This window comes from Medicago sativa, chromosome 7 (genome assembly GCF_051527215.1).
Source record: "Medicago sativa cultivar Bolivia chromosome 7, Bolivia_mono, whole genome shotgun sequence".
Classification (NCBI taxonomy): Eukaryota; Viridiplantae; Streptophyta; class Magnoliopsida; order Fabales; family Fabaceae; genus Medicago; species Medicago sativa.
Window position 1 is genome coordinate 85,098,563 of NC_140755.1, and position 17,821 is coordinate 85,116,383.

The window sequence follows — 17,821 nt, forward strand, 5'->3', positions numbered from 1 at the left end:
GAAACCAAGATATGTTTCCTTTGACTCAGATTCCACTATAGCTTGCCATGCATCTATGATTGTTTTCCATACATCTTTTGATTTGACTTCTTTCCCCTCCTTATAATTGAGAGCTTTGACTTTGCAATATGTCTTACACCTTGCCTTGACATGCTTTGAGATATGGATACCAAAGCAGCAGAGCAATAGAGTTAAGTAAAACTGGGACAACAACATTCATCTAGAACATTATCTCAGTTGGTTAGAATTACCTTGGGAGCGTTACCTAGAGATTTCGACATATCACACCACTTCTATAGAGCTCAAGTGACGTTTTCTTCCTTCTTAGATATCATATAAGCAAATGCAATCTTCTTCCAAAAATATAAGCAAATGAAATATAGTCCAATATGTATCCTCAACCTAAGTGACACCGACAAACTCAAGCAACAATAGACGCCGTTTGTTGGTTTTATAAGCGGAATCCATCACAAACACAGTTAAAAAAGCATTAAACAATTTGATTGAATTTGAATAGGCCCAAAAAATATCTTTGACAATTTTGGAATCAACAAGCAATCTATGGTTATAAACATACTTATCTTCAACCAAGCATTTCATGAGATGTTGCATTATAATTTATACATATGCTTGATAATAGTTGCACTACGATCATTTCTATTCTTCAAAGTGATAAAAATATTTCTTGGAAGAACCATAATACCTGTCATCTCATGAACACGCTTCTTCTCTTCTAGTTGTAGGCGTTTTGCATATTTATGACCTTGAAATAATTGAGTCAACTTATGTTTATATTCTCCATTCACAACTCTAAGACTCCATAGACCACCACTCAAAATATAACCACTCACTCTAAATGTACACTCACATTTTAAGGATGCCGACTCTTGATTTTTTTTTTTTTTTTGACAAACCTTAATTCAAACTTTTAAAATATCATTTATATTAGAGCCTAAATAAATTGTCATTTATATTTATTTATTTATTTTGCGTAAAATTAGTTACTCATTTAAAAATGTTTATATCGTTTGATCAACTTTCATTCTTGGTTTTGTCAAAAAAAAAAAAAAAAAATTCATTCTTGGTCCACTTCAATTATAAATTTGTCTATGGTTAAATGATATACTATAAAAAATATTTCAGCACCTATGACGACAATATTAGATACTCATTAACAACGAGGCCACAGTAGTAAATAAAAACTAAAGATTATGCTAGTTTTGATGAACTGAAGATGTAATTTATATTTTTTTTAGGGATGTAATTTATATTTTTGAATAGTTAAGTAAGACTTTTAGTGACATATGCGTATGAAAAATGAACTTTTGCAACATTATTGACGTTTTTAAATAAAAAACTAATTTAAAAATAGAAGATAAATGACATGTTTTGGGAATTGAAATTAAGTTAAATAGTCATTGATGGATTTTATTTTTGGGTGTTAACCCTCCGATTTTTAGGAGAAGTGTGTTCTCGTAATCTAGAGTTCGACCGTGAGGTAAATATAGTCTCGATCAACAGTTGTTTCACCTAGGAATGGAACTAGGGTTTCACCCAAATAATTTGTCCTTTGGTAAAAATCATTAACCACTTGAACCTAATTGCTTGGTTGTCGTTGATGGAATTTTGCCTATAGTGCAATTACGAGGTGCTTATGGGTGCGAGTTGACTCGTGAACTCGATGACCCAAACCGATCCAACCTCGCTAAATATTTGAACCGTATCATTTATATATGGGTCTAACTTTGAGCTAACCCGTAAAGTTTGTTTCATGTATTGGGTTTAAGCTTTTGGACCAATGGACCCAATTGCTAGTATTGAATTATTATATTATTATTTTAAGTAAAAAAAACTTAATAAATACATGTTTATTTTTAATATGAACTTAATTTCTACCAAAAACAATTATGAGTCCAACCCAACCCTTATTTCATTTATAATAGATTCTCATTCTAAACCGCAATATTTTTTTAGATTTTTTTAATTTTAAATCGATAACCCCGAACCCAAACCATTCACAATTTAGGGTTAATTCGGTTCGGGTTTGATAGTGAAAATACATGTTGGGTAGCGAACCCGATCCGTTGAAAGTTGAACGGGTTGGATAACGCATTTCTCCAAACCCAGCCCAATTCAACCTGTGTAGGGCACACCCCTAATAAAGACGAGTCAAAGCATTGAGTATTTCATTTATTCCAAATTAAAATTTAATGAAATTTAATGGATATCCTCATTCTGAGCCATTATGGATATACTCGTTTTATATGTCAATTATACATCGTAAATAATCCGGAATAAAGTTTTGATAATATTATGTATATATATTATTTTAAATTTAATAATTTTATGGTAATATTTAAGATATTACATTTTTAACTTTTTTTGAAACATATTATATTTTTAACTAAATTATTTAATAATTACAATATGGGTCTTGTTAACTTGTGCCCTAAGGGCACAAGATAAGAAACTAAATAAAGAAATTTAACGTTGGAAATCGTGCATTCATAACCTTAAAAACTTAAAAACTTGTCTTTTCAAGACAATATTTATTGTTTAATTCTATTTTAAGTTAACATTTCCCTTACAATATTATAAATGATAAATTTAAACCAACATAAAACAATATTGAATGAATTTCACTAAATTATTTTTATTGAATTTTATACTATATATACTTACTTACTATAATATTTTTTTGACCGAAACAAAGTTAACTATTATCATTAATCAACCAATGTTCAATACAAGAAGGATAAGAATCAAAAATACGGTGACTAGCCCAAGAACAGACACCCTAGCTAAACTATGAGCAACCATGTTCGCTTGTCTCCTAACAAACTTCACCTTGAAGTTGGAATGTAAAAATAACTGATAAATAATACTAGAAACAATAGCAGAGAATTCCGAATCACCATGGCCCGGAGACGATAGAGCTTGCACTAGAGTAGATGAGTCGGACTCGAAGACAACCCGGTCTCATCTGTTCGCATCAGCAAAGTGAAGAGCCTCGAGTAAGGCTACCGCCTCCCCTCCAAAACCGTCATATTTGCCCGCCGCCATTTCGTTTGAGCCCGAATAAATTGCCCGTGGGAGTCTCTAACACAACACGCAAAAGATGTAATATGGTTACGGTCATGGAACACGGCATCCACATTGCACTTCAACCATGTCTCGCGTGCTTTCTCCCAAACCGAGAAGTTACATTGCACTCTATTTTGCCTGTGTTGCACAACCGGTTGTGGGAGATGTTTATGAACCTCCCGCCATTGCCGCCATGCATCTAGTGCCGTCCTCCCAATGCTTGTTGAAGTATGATAAGCGGCATTCCAAATGACATCATTACGTGAAGCCCAAATTTGCCAAAGATGTGAAGCCACCCGACCTGCAATGTCTCGGCTTTCGGAATGACATATATCAAAAACAAAATCCGCCAAACCGCTCACTTGTTCCAACTCGCGGTTGCAAGATAGTCGAAAGTCCTGCCCAATACCAACTCTCACGCGCCACCGTACAACCCACAAAAGCATGCCAATCATCCTCAACAACCGTATCACACCAGGGACATATCACCTCACATTGTACATGTCGTACTATAATATTTAATTAACAAATGTCTTGTATTTCAAAGTTAAATGCATGGGTGCGTAATATATACATTTATAATATTTAATATATCATATTATAAATTTACATAAGTTATAGTAGTTTTTTTTTTTTTAAAGGAATAAGTTATAGTAGTTGTTTTTATTTTGAAGAAGTTATAGTAGTTGTTGTAAGGGAAAGGATTGTCTCCCGTGGACCGTTTCTCCAGTCCTCTCCCGTGCGAAATCTTAGCCGTTCATTTCTTTTAATAACAAATCAATGACTATTAATAAAACAATTAAATCACATGGGTTGTCTTTTTCCTTTCATCCCTTCTTCACGACCAATATCATCTTCCTTACTCACAACACACCAACCCATCTCAACCCACAAGGATCAAATTTGTGTGTGGTTTTTCATCACAATTTGTCCTTTTTCATCCAATCTGCAATTTTATTAGATGATTCGGCTACAAAAAATAAAAGAGAATGAAAAAGAAGAATTAGAAGTAGAAGTAGAGATGGTCTCGTAAAAATTAATTTCCCAACAATCACTCTCTCTCTCTCAATCTCTCAATCAAGAAAATAATAAATTGATGTTTTGGAAGGTTAGTGAATTTTATCTTTTAATTTGTTGAAGAAAGAAAGATGGAAAATAAAGATGGGAGGAAGAACACCACGGCCGCCGTGGTGCGGCGCCTCTCGGCTCCACCGCGCGGCCACCACTTGTGCGGGTTGCCGTTGAGATGGGTCTCGTTAGGAAGGTGGGTTGAGTCGGATGAGTTTGTGAGTGAAGGGAATCTCAAGAGGAATGAAGGAAAGGACAAAGACAAGCCTATGTGATTTAATTGTTTTTGTTAACATCCATTGATTTGTCATTAAACAAAATGAATGGCTGGGATTTCCCACAGAGAAAACAAGAGAGATTATTCACGGGAGACAATCCTCTACCGTTGTTGTAATATACATTAATTGCATAATATTTATAATATTTTATTAAGAAAGTAATATTTTTTAACTAAATGTCAACATTCAGTCAAAACAAAGTAAAATTCAACAACAATGGTATATTAAATTAACTATGTTCCCACTTATTATATAGAAGTTTCACTAGAAATAATTAAAAAAATCATGTTCACATTTATTTTAAATTAATTTAAAATTTATTTAAATTAATTTAAAATAATAATAATAAAAATCATGTTCACATTTATTTTAAATTAATTTAAAATCTAAGTAATTTAATTCAATGTCTATAAACATTTTATTTACCATTTTATAAATTCAGCTGTAAATTTAAATTTTATTATATCAAATCTCATATATTTGAGTTAAATAATTTTTTATAAATTCTAAATATATTCAAGGTATGATATATGTCATCTATTATCTATTTGACTTTAAAATTTTAATGAAATGTATTTAAATATTTGTTTTATATTAATTTTCCATTTAAATTATTATTTCAAAGCGCCCTTAAAAAAACTTGCCATTAATTTTGGGATTTAAATTAACTTATTATTATTGTTATATATGTACCTTTATGATAATATTTTGAGTTAGTCCATTAGAAAAGTTTTTAAGTTAAAAACAAAATGCGATATTATCATAAAGGTACATCTATATCTATACTATATATTTATACTTCTATATTATATATAAAAAAAACCTTTCAGATTTTTTGGGTTGACTTTTTTTCTTTTAAAAAATGCCATCAATTTTCAATACATACAACACATGTAACAAATAGATAAAAAGAAAGTGTGTGTGTGTGTGTGTGTGTGTGTATGTGTGTATGGTTTTTTTCCTTTGTCATTTAAATAGGGTAACAAACTATATGGGTATATTTATACTTACTTTTTCATTATCCCAATTACACCGTTAAACAACTTTTTCTATAATAGAGATTGTTGTTGGTGTTATTAAAAAAAAGAATTTAGATTACATTTTTTTTGTTATAAATTGGTGTCATTGAAATAAATAATTATGGTTAGTTTGATTTGTTATAACTTGAAAGCAACAAACATTTATATTTTTAGTTTTAATCAAAACCAAAATTTCATAAAAAAAACACCGTTCATAATTTTCAAATGTTAGCGCAATAAAAAGAGCAAAAGACGGACACACGAGTGCCCGTCTTTTCGCTAGTATATAATAAAGCCCTTTGTAACTATATGTCCGTTGAATTGGTTTCTCCCGTTTCGCTAGGGAGGTGTCACCAATTCTTCGAGACCAACATGTCATAGGGCACGATGACGTGCAATTACGGTCCCCCGCTAATCCTCTCTCGGTACGACCCATCCCTGCCGAACGTGTTATTGCCGAAAATATTGAGGTTCGGCCTTTGGAGGTGTTTATGGTTTACGAGTCACATGCAACGACATCGGGGAGTTTGGTTTCGAAGCTCGAGGTAGCATGACATGGAATTATGGCGTTGTATCCGTAAATATGATAAAACGTCTACGGAAGTACCTTTCACGCCGGTTTTAGCAAAGAAACGAAGCAACATCAAAGGAAAATCCTTGCCGGTAAGCCGCCGTACAAAACCCGCTCTAGGGGTGAGCCTTCTCGACCGATCATTGATTGTTCTATATTGGAATGACCGTGGCTTTGGTAAGTCGGACATGGAAATTGTTTTGGTCTTCAAAAATCTGTCGTTGGTGCCGGTTTTGCTTCGAAATCGTTGGGAAAATGCTCGCTCTCTTGGTATTCGGGTTTCCCACATTTTTCGAGAAGGTAATTGTTGTGCCGATCAGTTAGCTAGTTTGGGACACTCGACCCAGACACGGCTTGGTTGTCGATTTTTACCACCCGAGCCGCAGGAGGATTTTTACTTGGACCGCCGCGGTATGCCTCAATTTAGGTTTCCTTAGACGGCTGTTTTATCTATGTTTGTTTAAGTTTTTTTTCTTTCTTTTGGAGGGTTTTGGCCTAGTCCCCCCTCTTGTACATAATTTTTCCCCTTTTTCTAAAATAATATTTTTGAGTTTGGCGGCATGAGATGAAGGTTCATCGGGGTGCCAATCTAGTAGGGATGTTGTTGCTTCCCTTTGATGCATGTTCTTTCTCCCGATTCGGCGAAAAAAAACTAAAAAGAAAGAATATAAGTTTTAATATTTTTTTGCCTAAAAAAATTAAACGATATTCATTTCTTCAAATTGATAAAGTATACCGATTCAATACAAATTCATTAAAGAAAAGGATGACACGCTAACAATCTCGCAAGATCCATGTCAATAACATAAAACCGAAAGTTTATAAACCTACCAATATAACTATATTCAATGTTTTGGAATACCCATGTCTCAACTAATATTTAACAATCAGTTTTATGAAATATATATCACATAAAAGCTATAAGTAAAATTTTAATGCAGTGTCCGTGTAAAACTTTGTCTATGAATCACAAATCGTCCATTTTATAATTTTTATGATAGATATATCAACTAAGAGGGATGCTATATGTCATGAGACATATGCTCCCGAATGCTTCACGAAAAGCTATTTTCAATTGCCATATGCCTTTTTTCTTTACATTCATGTGCCTTTCTTTAAAGTTGATATAATCATAAATAATCCCTTCCTAAAGATATCACAAAATAATAGAATTGAACCTCCACCGCTACAAATATCATCCGAGGTACCTATAGTTGATTTAAAAAATGGACAGATGTTAAAGCACACACAACTCTGAATGTTAGTGAAGAGGTGGGAAGCTGGTATAAAGGGTTGTGTAAGAAGATACTAATGGGTGGAAAAAAACACAGGAAAACTCAAATAACAGTCAATTCCATGTCATTCATGAGCCTATCGGGAAAAAAGCTGTCGGGACATTTAGCATTTTTCATCAACTAAACTCAACTATTTTTTTCAATGGCCTATCGATATATTTTTTTTAAATTAATGATCTAACGGTTATAATTGATTAACAACGTATCATATTGTTTCCTTAAAAAAGAAATATATCATATGGTAAGAAGAAAAAAAATGTATCATACATATCAATTTTTTTCTTCCTTTTTTGGTGCATATCAATCAAACCCTAAAAGTCTAAAAAGTGTTCATTAGACAGAGTATCAGGCGGTTTCATCGCACCAAATCAAGAGCAGTTTTATCTTGAAGACTTTTCATCGACCACAAACTAAAAAAAGAAAAGAAAAATTCAAATATATAGTCAATGAATCAAGAGGTTTGATTTGACCAAAACCTATTTTTTGGTCACAACAGTTGTCACATTCAGATAGGACCAAGAAATATAAATAGCAGTTACAGTTTAAAGGTTGTTAGTTAGTTAATAGTACTAAATAAAAACGTTTCATATTTATATACAAAATTAAAATTAAATTTACCGTTTGTGTAAGAGAATATGCCAAATGTCGTTATGGTGGTTACATAACCAAAAATAGTAACAAAAATAACGTGAGGAGAAAGATATGAAGAGGAAAGGGTGGAAAGGTTGAAAGGGTTTGTTTGTGTTTTAGAAGAAGTAGGGAAGGAAGGATATTAACGGTGGGAGAGTGGGAGTGAAAGTCGAGTTTTATTTCGATATTACTTCGGCGACGGTTTGATTCTCTCGCGCTCCCGTTGCTTCTTGTTTCCCTGAATACCTTTTAACGGTGTGTTCAGGGTATGTTTTTCTCTTTTTGTTTTGTTTTGAAATCATTATGGTACTGAGATTATGGTCGCGATATTAAGGATTTTGATGTCTCTGCAAACACATTGTGACCACAATTGTTCTATGGTAGCACATTGTGATCACAATGATTGTTACATCAATTATATTTGACTGGAATTATATGCAATATATCTTATATTAAAATGGATATGATGTGAGATATAAAATTGCAAATATTTGGTTTTGTTTACAATTTGTGGTTGGGGAAATTTGCAGGTTAATAAGGGATTCAAGAAAAAATATGCAGAGTTTGCCTGCTCTTCTGTTAATTTGGTATCCAAAGTGTAAGCGATGAGTCCAGCTAGCATTTGATTTTTACCCCTAAAATCAATATACACAGTAAGAAATTTGTTTGTATATCTGTTTACTTTTGTTGTTGATGTTCTTGTATGATAAGAAAAGATAAATACCTAAGAAACACCGACATAGACACGACTAGTAATTTGAGATAATTGAATGTAATCACGTGTTTTCATTCCTTTAATATGAATTTTTGTTATGAAACATTGACAACATATACAAACACCAAACATAATTTGAGAAATATAACATGTCTTTAATTAGAAATGTTGGTGCTACATTAAATTAAACACATTTTCTAGTAGTAATTGTTCCATGATATAATAAATGTTTGAATATTTTTTCCTAGATACTATATTAGTGTTATACCTATTTTAGAGAAGAGTTAAAAACTTGAATGATTGTTTTTGAACATTGCAGATGTCATCATCGCCTTCAGAAAACTAACATTGTTGTGAGGGGATTTGGAATGCACTGCTGCTATTCACACTTGGATGAGATTGTTTGAAATGGCCGTAGCCATTGATCAACAACACCATGGATTTAAGCCATTTAGTCGATCCCAAAGATGCAAACTCCAATCCTTTGGTCACCTTGATTACAACAACATTCTTGAACTCAACCAAACTACTTTTCTAGCATTTCAAGCCGATAATATTCACCGCAGTTTCTCCACTCCATGTCTACCCTTAACCGGGGCAGAAGATCTCAATCCTCCTCATCCGAGGATTGAGATCGTTCGTGGAAGTGGAGTTCCGGTACATACTCTAGTCGTCGAGGTTGCAGTTGCTATGGCCTCTGGTATTCAACCTATTCCTCTCCCTAGTGGACTAGGTGGTGCCTATGTCTTTCATAACCAAAATGGTAACAACATTGCTGTAGCAAAGCCGGTCGACGAAGAACCTTTTGCCTTGAATAACCCGAAAGGGTTAAAAGCACTACTCATGAAATGCTAGGTCAACCGAGCTTAAAGCGCTCTATTCGGATCGGTGAAACTGGTATAAGAGAATTAGCTGCTTATCTACTTGATCATGGAGGCTTTTCTGGTGTGCCTCCAACTGCTTTAGTTAAATTCTGTCATGCTACATTCTCTGATTCTTCTGCCACAGTTAAACTCGCCTCACTCCAACGCTTTGTTGGTCACGGTTTCGATGCAGGAGAGTTAGGCCCTTCTTTCTTTTCAGTTGATTCTGTTCACCAAATTGGTATTCTAGACATTAGGCTTATGAATCTTGATAGACATGCAGGGAATATGCTTGTTATGAAACATGATCACAATAGTTTTGTTAACGGCGTTGCTGTCGCCGATCTTGTTCCGATTGATCACGGTTTTTGCTTACCTGAGTGGTTGGATGATCCTTATTTTGAGTGGCTGCATTGGCCACAAGCATCAATTCCTTTCTCTGAATCAGAACTTGAGTATATTTCAAAACTTGATCCTTTTAAAGATGCTGATATTCTAAGATCCGAGGTTCCTTCGTTGAGAGAATCGTCTATTCGCGTCCTTATCGTTTGCACGGTTTTCTTGAAACAAGCTGCTGCTGCTGGCCTTAATCTTGCTGATATAGGACAAATGATGACAAGGGAATTTTGCGGCGGCGATGAATCGTCAAGTGAATTGGAAAATATTTGTTTGAAAGTCAAGGCTAGTATCAACAATGAGAATGAAAAAGAAAAAGATGAAGGAGAGACTAGTTGTGGAATTGGTGGCATTTCTTTTGGTGACATGAACAAAGGTGAATGGGAAATGTTTTTGGAGATTTTTAACAAGTTTGTGATTGGAGTTTTTGAGGATAAGAAGTGTAAGAATTGAAGAAGTTGGAAGAACATCAAAGAAAGTTGATGAATGTTATTAGGAAGATAGGGAACCAAAGCAAGAGATGATGAATCACATGAATCACTGTCGCTTATAATTGATTGTACATTATTAATATTGTCAAAAAAATTAGTGTTAGGTCATGTAGATATGAAGTACCCTATGACAAAGATGGAATAGTGATTGGTTAGCTTCTAATGCCATCCATTCCATTAAGCAACTATGTCTTTGTTGCATTTGTCTTTCTTTATCAAAATAGATTTGTACACTAAGTGGTTTCTATAACGTGTGATTATGTAAATTTTTTATTTCGGTGATTCAAATTGTAATGGGATCAACTTCGGTGATTCAAATTGTAATGGGATCAACTGGTTATGTAAATTCTATCAATGTGTACTAGTTGATGTTACTTGTATTTTTTTTTTTTTGGTGGTGTCGGGGTTCGAACCCCGACCTTGCATATATTATGCATTGTCCTTACTAACCGAGCTAAGCTCACGGGGACACGATTGATGTTACTTGTATACACTTGTGCACATATTTTCATAATTTCTAGTCTAGCCATAATCTTAAAATTTTATGTATATTTCATCACTTTGAAAGGCAAGTTCAATCTCAAATTCATATTGTGAGAAAGCCAAGAACTTATGATCAATGCATAAATGTAAATCCTCTCCGTTGAGAGTCATTATTAGACATGTTGTAAATCAATCAAGTTGTCAAGGTACACTTGAATTGACATATGATTAAATTGTAATAGCCTCTCTATGAGAACTAGATTTCAAGCTTTGAGTTTGAATCATTTCTCATTTTGGTAAAGAAATTCCTTAAAGGACCAGTTGAGTCAATAGATTTGAGAAGATAAATAGGCTTAAGCTAAGTGAGGATCTTTGTAGGACACTCAAAGGATTTGTCAAAATCAGAATTTTTTAATAGCAACGTGGTTGAAATTTGAAGTATAGTTCGTGCGACAATAGATACTCCAAGCATTGTAATCGGGGATTATAATGGATCATCATATCTAAATTTAAAGAGAGGAAGAACCCTAATTTCCAAATCAGCCATAGCTAAGAACATCATACTCATGCTCAAACTCTAAAATCAACGCAACAAATCTCAAACATCAAAAAATCTTTGACGGCTTTTGGGATGAATGAGTTTGAATAAGTCCTGCAAAATGATCTTCGAAAGTGTAAATTATGTTATGTGGAATCTAGAAAATATGGCTATGGACTTCAACATGGTTGAACCAATAAAATTGGAGGTCCTGTTCAAATATTAAAAGTGGAAAAACTAGGGATATTAATGGTGCAACAATTTTACACATCAAGCATTATAGTCTAGTGTAAATGCTTATATGTAATCGATTTGATACTTTGCCATACTTTTGTTAACTCAAATTACTTCTAATCTATTATTTTAATCTACATTTCATGATAATTTTCTATGAATTCATATCGATATGTGAATTGACTTGTGATAATTGAACAATAAAGACATGTTTGCAATGGTAAGTGAAATGGACTGAATGTATGCCAAGTTAGTGTATTCTTGGCTTGAGGTTAATGATTTATATATATGTGAATGCTGTATTTTATGGACATGTTGAGACCAATTGGTATATGCTACCTGAATGATATGGTTATACGCGCATAAGCATAGATGCATGTTTAGGGTGAGAAACATATGGTTCATCCTTGCTGCATGGACTCTCCTTCTATATACCAACATGGCTTGAAAAACATATGTAACATGTCATGGAGTTTTATAATATTCACAGTTGTTGGGGTGATGTTTCCAAATAGAAATGTACGTTCATCAAGAGTCTCATCTATCCGATGTGGGACTTGGGTTTTTCCCAATACACCCCCTCACACTCAGCTCTCTTCTCGGGCTTGGTGCGTGTATAGGTAGGTGGCCCTTGAATTCGACAAGCTCGATACCATGTTGAAATTTGAGGCCTAACTCATCCTTACAATACCGGCTTGTAAGGTGAGGAGTGCCTCCTCTTTATAAACTCTCATCAAGAGTCTCATCTATCCGATGTGGAACTTGAATTTTTTCCAATATCAAATAGTGATCATTTGTTCAATGCTCGAGTAAGAGCAAAGATCAAGCAATAGTTTTGAATTAGGATTTTTAGGTTACATGTTTGTATGTTAATTTGTATATCGAAGTTTATTTTGAATTATAAATAATTACTTTTAAAAGTACAAATATGAAAGTTTAAGTTTTTCATGATTTTCCAACTCAATGCAAATATTTCATCAAAGTTTTTTAAGATAAGTTCGGGTTTCACATTTTTAGTATGAGAGCAGTCGATTAAATATAAAAAACGTTCTATAGTTTTAATATCATTTTTATATTCTCAGCACAACTTAATGAGGCAGACCACTTTACATTTAGATTAGTGTTGGGAATAGGGATTATACTATCCCATAAAATTAAGTTTGTATCAAACCCACTTATTAATGGAAAGAGATTCTCTTCAATAACTTTATTGTCCAGTGAAATCCAAACCACACATTTTTTATTAGGGTTTTATTAACCGGCGCCCTTAGGGTATTGATTAAGGAATCTACAAATATAAATTTTGTCTAGTAAATATAAGATGACATTTTTAATTAAGTAATGATTACACATTTTTTTTAATTTTTTTTACTTATTTTGGATGTTTAACCAATGCCCTTGAGATACCGGTTAACATTCACTTTTTTATTACCATCTCCAATTTTAAGGCATTAAAAAGAAATGAAGGCTTGAGATATGTCCTGAACTCCCTCGAGTGAAAATTTTACAGGAAAGGAACCAGACCCTTACCTTATTAATTAGTGGATATTTTGAGCTACGAATAATTTTAGAAAAATTTCTTAAAGCCTCGTGAATTTTAAAGGAAGATATTGTGATTTTTATAACTCCTATTTTATCTTAGCAATGTGCCAATGTTACAAAATTATCACAATCAGTCCTTTTTTAAGGAACAACCGGTCCTTATCTACAATAAACTCATTCGTTTGTGTAAAATTCATTACGATAAACCCATTTGAGGTTGATCTAGTATGGTTTGCTTGAGATATTTGAGTTTGTTCTTTTTAAGGTTTCGGGATCGATTTCTCTTGGTGTTAATTTCGGTGAGTAAGTCGCAAGCTCTAACTTTAAATGGGGCCTCCGCAAGTGGACGGTGAGATTGGTCCACTCGGATAGTCGGTTCTTGAATTGAATGCTGAGTTTTCAAAAAAAGAAATGATAAAATTAAGGCAAAATTTCACTTTTAGGCCCTTAACTTAATTTCGAGTAACGAGTTTGGTCCTTTATCTTTTTTCATTTCAATTTGGTCCTTTTTGTCCATTTTCATATACATTTTCAAGTTTCAAATCTAATATTCTTATGCAAACATAGACGAGGATCATAGATTTGAAGACTAAAAGACCATAAGAAAATAAAATCATGAATTTTAAGCTTAAAAATTCATATGAAAATGGACAAAAAGGACCAAATTGAAATGAAAAAAAGATAAAAGACCAAACTGTTACTCGAAATTAAGTTAAGGGATTAAAAGTGTAATTTTGCCTAAAATTAACTATTACCCTATTCATCACTCATTTTTTATGGGAAATGTTAACAAGTGCCCTAAGGACACTTGCTAAGAAGTTTAAAGAAGAAATTTTGTCTTGAAAATGATGCATTCAATGCATTGAAACTTTTAAAAGTAACTTTTTCTACTTAAAATTTACCAATTATTTTTATTTTTGTATTTATTGTAATTTTCTCCAATTTTTTTGGTTCTTTAGGAAACACAAATATGATTAATGATATTTTTTTATTTACACCCTTACAAAAACAAAATATATGCATTAAATAAATTTTACATTTATTACATAATAATATGTGTGTCAAAACTCAAACCTTAAAGAAACAAAAAAAATTAGCGATGGAGTGTGTGTGTATTATTTTTTATTTGAAGTTTTGTCAACATTTTTTTAATATATTTTGTAGGCATTTTGTATGTATCTTTGACTAAAATGAGTCGTATGTATCTTTGACTAAAATGAGTCAATTGTAAATAATTTAAACATTTTATTGTATATTTAGTAAAAAATTAGTCAACCAATATTAAATATTTCATAATAGTAAAAAATTAGTAAACCAATATTAAATATTTCTTAAATTTTTTAAAATAATTTCCCTTATGGACATACTCCATTCACACTCAATTTTTAAAATAATTTCCCTTAAAACACTCTTTTAATTAATTTAAAATTTATTATCATAAAACACATTTTTATATAAAATTAGGAAAATGATAACAAACACCCTTAATAATTAAGACATTGTTTGGGGAATCAAAAGAGACAAATATTCCATAGAAAATGACTTAGTTATTAATCTGACAAGTTTTCAACTGTATTTATAAAATTTTCTTTTTATACATTACTTAAACAATGTTCTTAAAAAATTTGCTAGCATGATCCATTAAATCAAATGGAGTATATATGTTTGAAAGTGTTAAATTGAAAGAAAGAATATAAAATTATAAGAGAGAGAAATCTTAAATGAAGCTGACACATATGCATGCACATGCACGGGGGCATACTCTTCGTAGACAACTAAACTGATGATTTGGGGAAAAATTAGACTCGGTAATGCGAAGTTCGTCCAAGATGTTAATAAAGTCGACAAAAAATTGTTCTACTAAAAATTTAACTTAAGTTTTCCCGAACAGTTCGTCCTTACTCATTAACCAATTGAACCCAATTGATTGGTTTAACTTGAGTATTTCTTGTACTCATTATTTGTAGGGTCTGCTAACCGGTGCCCCGCACCGGTTAAACATACCATAAAAGGGAATTATTACCATAAAAGGAAACTGTTTTTGACTTTATTATAAATTAATTACACAATTTCAATGCATTAACTACTATATAATTTCCTTTTTCATATCCTTAACCAATGCCCCAGGGCACCGGTTAGCATTTCCCTTATTTGTATATGCTTGTACTCATTCTAGGAGATTTATGATATGTGTGTGTTTGCCATTAAAAAAAAGTTATAAGATATAAACACATAATATATGGCATATATAGTTTTTATTTTATTATAAACATATTTGTTCATACAAAAAATTATATTAAAATGAATCATCAGTTGATCCTATCTACAAACTTATTTTTATTATAAACATAAACAACAATAAAAAATTATTCATGGAAAGAAATTAAACTGTAGTAAACATCCGGATGAATCAAAGTTTGAATAAAAATCTTCACAACTTCTTCCTTTTTAATACAAGCCATATATTAAATATTTATTATGATAATTATTTAAATGAATTAAATCCTTTTCTATTATCTTTAAATCTATTTCCACATCCGTCAAAGAGAAACGCCACAAGTAAGGGTGGAAAATACACTTTTATATTTGATATTATTAATTTGCTACGAACCTTGAATGTTAATTTGCTACGAACCTTGCAATTTAACCCTAAAATTATCTTTCACTCGAAATTAGTTCATGAATTTAGTCGTAATATTTGATTCTTAGTTTACGAAATTCGCTTGCACATGTTTGGACAAATGAATAATCATTGCGAAAAGATCACAGTAATCTATCTACTTGAGAAATAAAGTCTACACTTATAAAGGATACATAGATTTAATTATTTCATGAAACAAAGTACATAAAGATATGCGGAAAATAAATAAAAAACAAAAACAACATAACAATTAAAAAGAAATTAAACTATAGAGTGACCATGAAAACATGATGTCACAAAATGTTCCTTGTACTTTATTAATTATTAGCTAGATAAAAATCTTAAAGGGTGAGTTCCAAGTTCAGTTCCTCCTCATTGGGATTAGCCTCATTTCTGTCATCTTCATCTTCAATAGGATCATGAGAAGGAATTTGATCAATGAAATTTCTTTCTACAGCCTCAGAAGATGCCTCAGAAATTGGAGGGGTTTGATTAGCTTGAGCTAAAAGTGCCAAACCCACAGTGTTTGATCTTTGTGGAGTTGGTAATGCAGCATTTTGACCTCCACCCCATAAATTATTCATCCCAAATTGTGGTGTTGCAAGGGATGAATTTGACATTGGCATCACAAATCGTGATGCAGGAGGTGTATTTGGCATATACATCCCTCCATAGCCACCAGAAGATGAACCACCAAGCCAAGAAGGCAAGGAATTGTTCACATGGGAACCAATTGGGTTGGCCAGGCTAGCACTACGGAAATATGAATACCCTTGGTAGTGTGGAGAGCTTGAAAATTGATAAGGGTATGGAAGGATATTAGATCGATACCTTAGGGCTGAATCGATCACATCCTCTCTCCTTTGTTCTTCCATTTTTTGAAGACACGCTCACGCTTATGAGCGTTTTGGTGTCCTCCAAGCGCTTGAGAAGTGGGGAATTTCTTGTCACAATAAGTACAAGAGAATTCCTTCACTTGCGGCACAGGTGGAGGTTCAACATTAGCAGTTTGAGATGAACCTGAATGCTCACCATTCTCCAAGGGTTTGGAAGTGGGATTTGTGCCACCGCCAAGCCTCAAGGTCAAGAAATCGCCAGCATCCGATCCAGAGGTTGGTGGTGATGTCTTTGGCTCCTTCTCCGATTTCGACTCTTGCTCCGAATCCTCCATCATTTTGCGCTTGAGGTTTTTGTCCTCAGCCATTTTTGACAGCAAAAAAAAAAAGAGAGATTTCAAAGTTTTAAGTGAGAAACAAACTTGTGTGATTTCATGATCGCTAGAGAGGGGGTATTTATCATTGGATTAAGCACTTATACAAGGAAAAAACATGAAATTAAAATCATATTTTAGGGTCAAATATCAAACAAGCTTTTAAGGAAAATATACAATACCATTTGTTTAAAGTCAAGCTTGATCAATAACGTGATTTAAGATTATTTTAACTATTAAATATTATGTTATATATTAAATATATGTATTAAGATTATTATATATTCTTCTAAAAAAGATTATTATATATTAAAAACAACTGTCCAATTTAATTAATTAGTACAGTATATTTTTTCTCGTTCATGATCTATTGGTCTAGCCACCCAGAAGTTACAAAAACATTGTATGTAGCAAATTATTGAAAATGAAATTGGAAACTCAAATTAATGCAAGAGAAGAAAACAATTATTAATATTATAAGATCAGGATTTTCGATTTTTTTTTTTTAATAAAAAAGGGGAGTTCACATTTGATACTAGAAACTCTTGTATCTAATAAAAAATAATTTTATAATTGTAGATATATTTTTTTTTGACAGGGTTATAACTTATAATTGCAGATTTATTGATATGATCAAAGTGTATAAGACTAAATGAAATATATGGAAAAATTGAAACCGGTTAACAATAACACAAACTTGACCTTTTTTTGCATATGATAGTTGTAAACAGTTGTGCTATAGTGTTAAGTGCTATAGTGTTAA

General features: G+C 32.4%; 1 protein-coding gene and 1 pseudogene across 1 annotated transcript; one reads left to right on the forward strand and one right to left on the reverse strand.

The window, feature by feature from the left end:
- The first annotated feature begins 8,030 nt into the window (after positions 1-8,030).
- On the forward strand, positions 8,031-10,790 carry LOC146909543 (phosphoinositide 4-kinase gamma 1). Its single transcript, XM_085724802.1, is given in 4 exon segments — positions 8,031-8,211; positions 8,476-8,543; positions 8,980-9,486; positions 9,489-10,790. Coding segments are annotated over 2 exon segments (1,317 nt in total). The 5' UTR covers positions 8,031-8,211; positions 8,476-8,543; positions 8,980-9,053; the 3' UTR covers positions 10,373-10,790.
- Positions 10,791-16,155: 5,365 nt separating this feature from the next.
- LOC146909544 (uncharacterized) lies at positions 16,156-17,052 on the reverse strand (annotated as a pseudogene).
- Between the last annotated feature and the right edge of the window lie 769 nt (positions 17,053-17,821).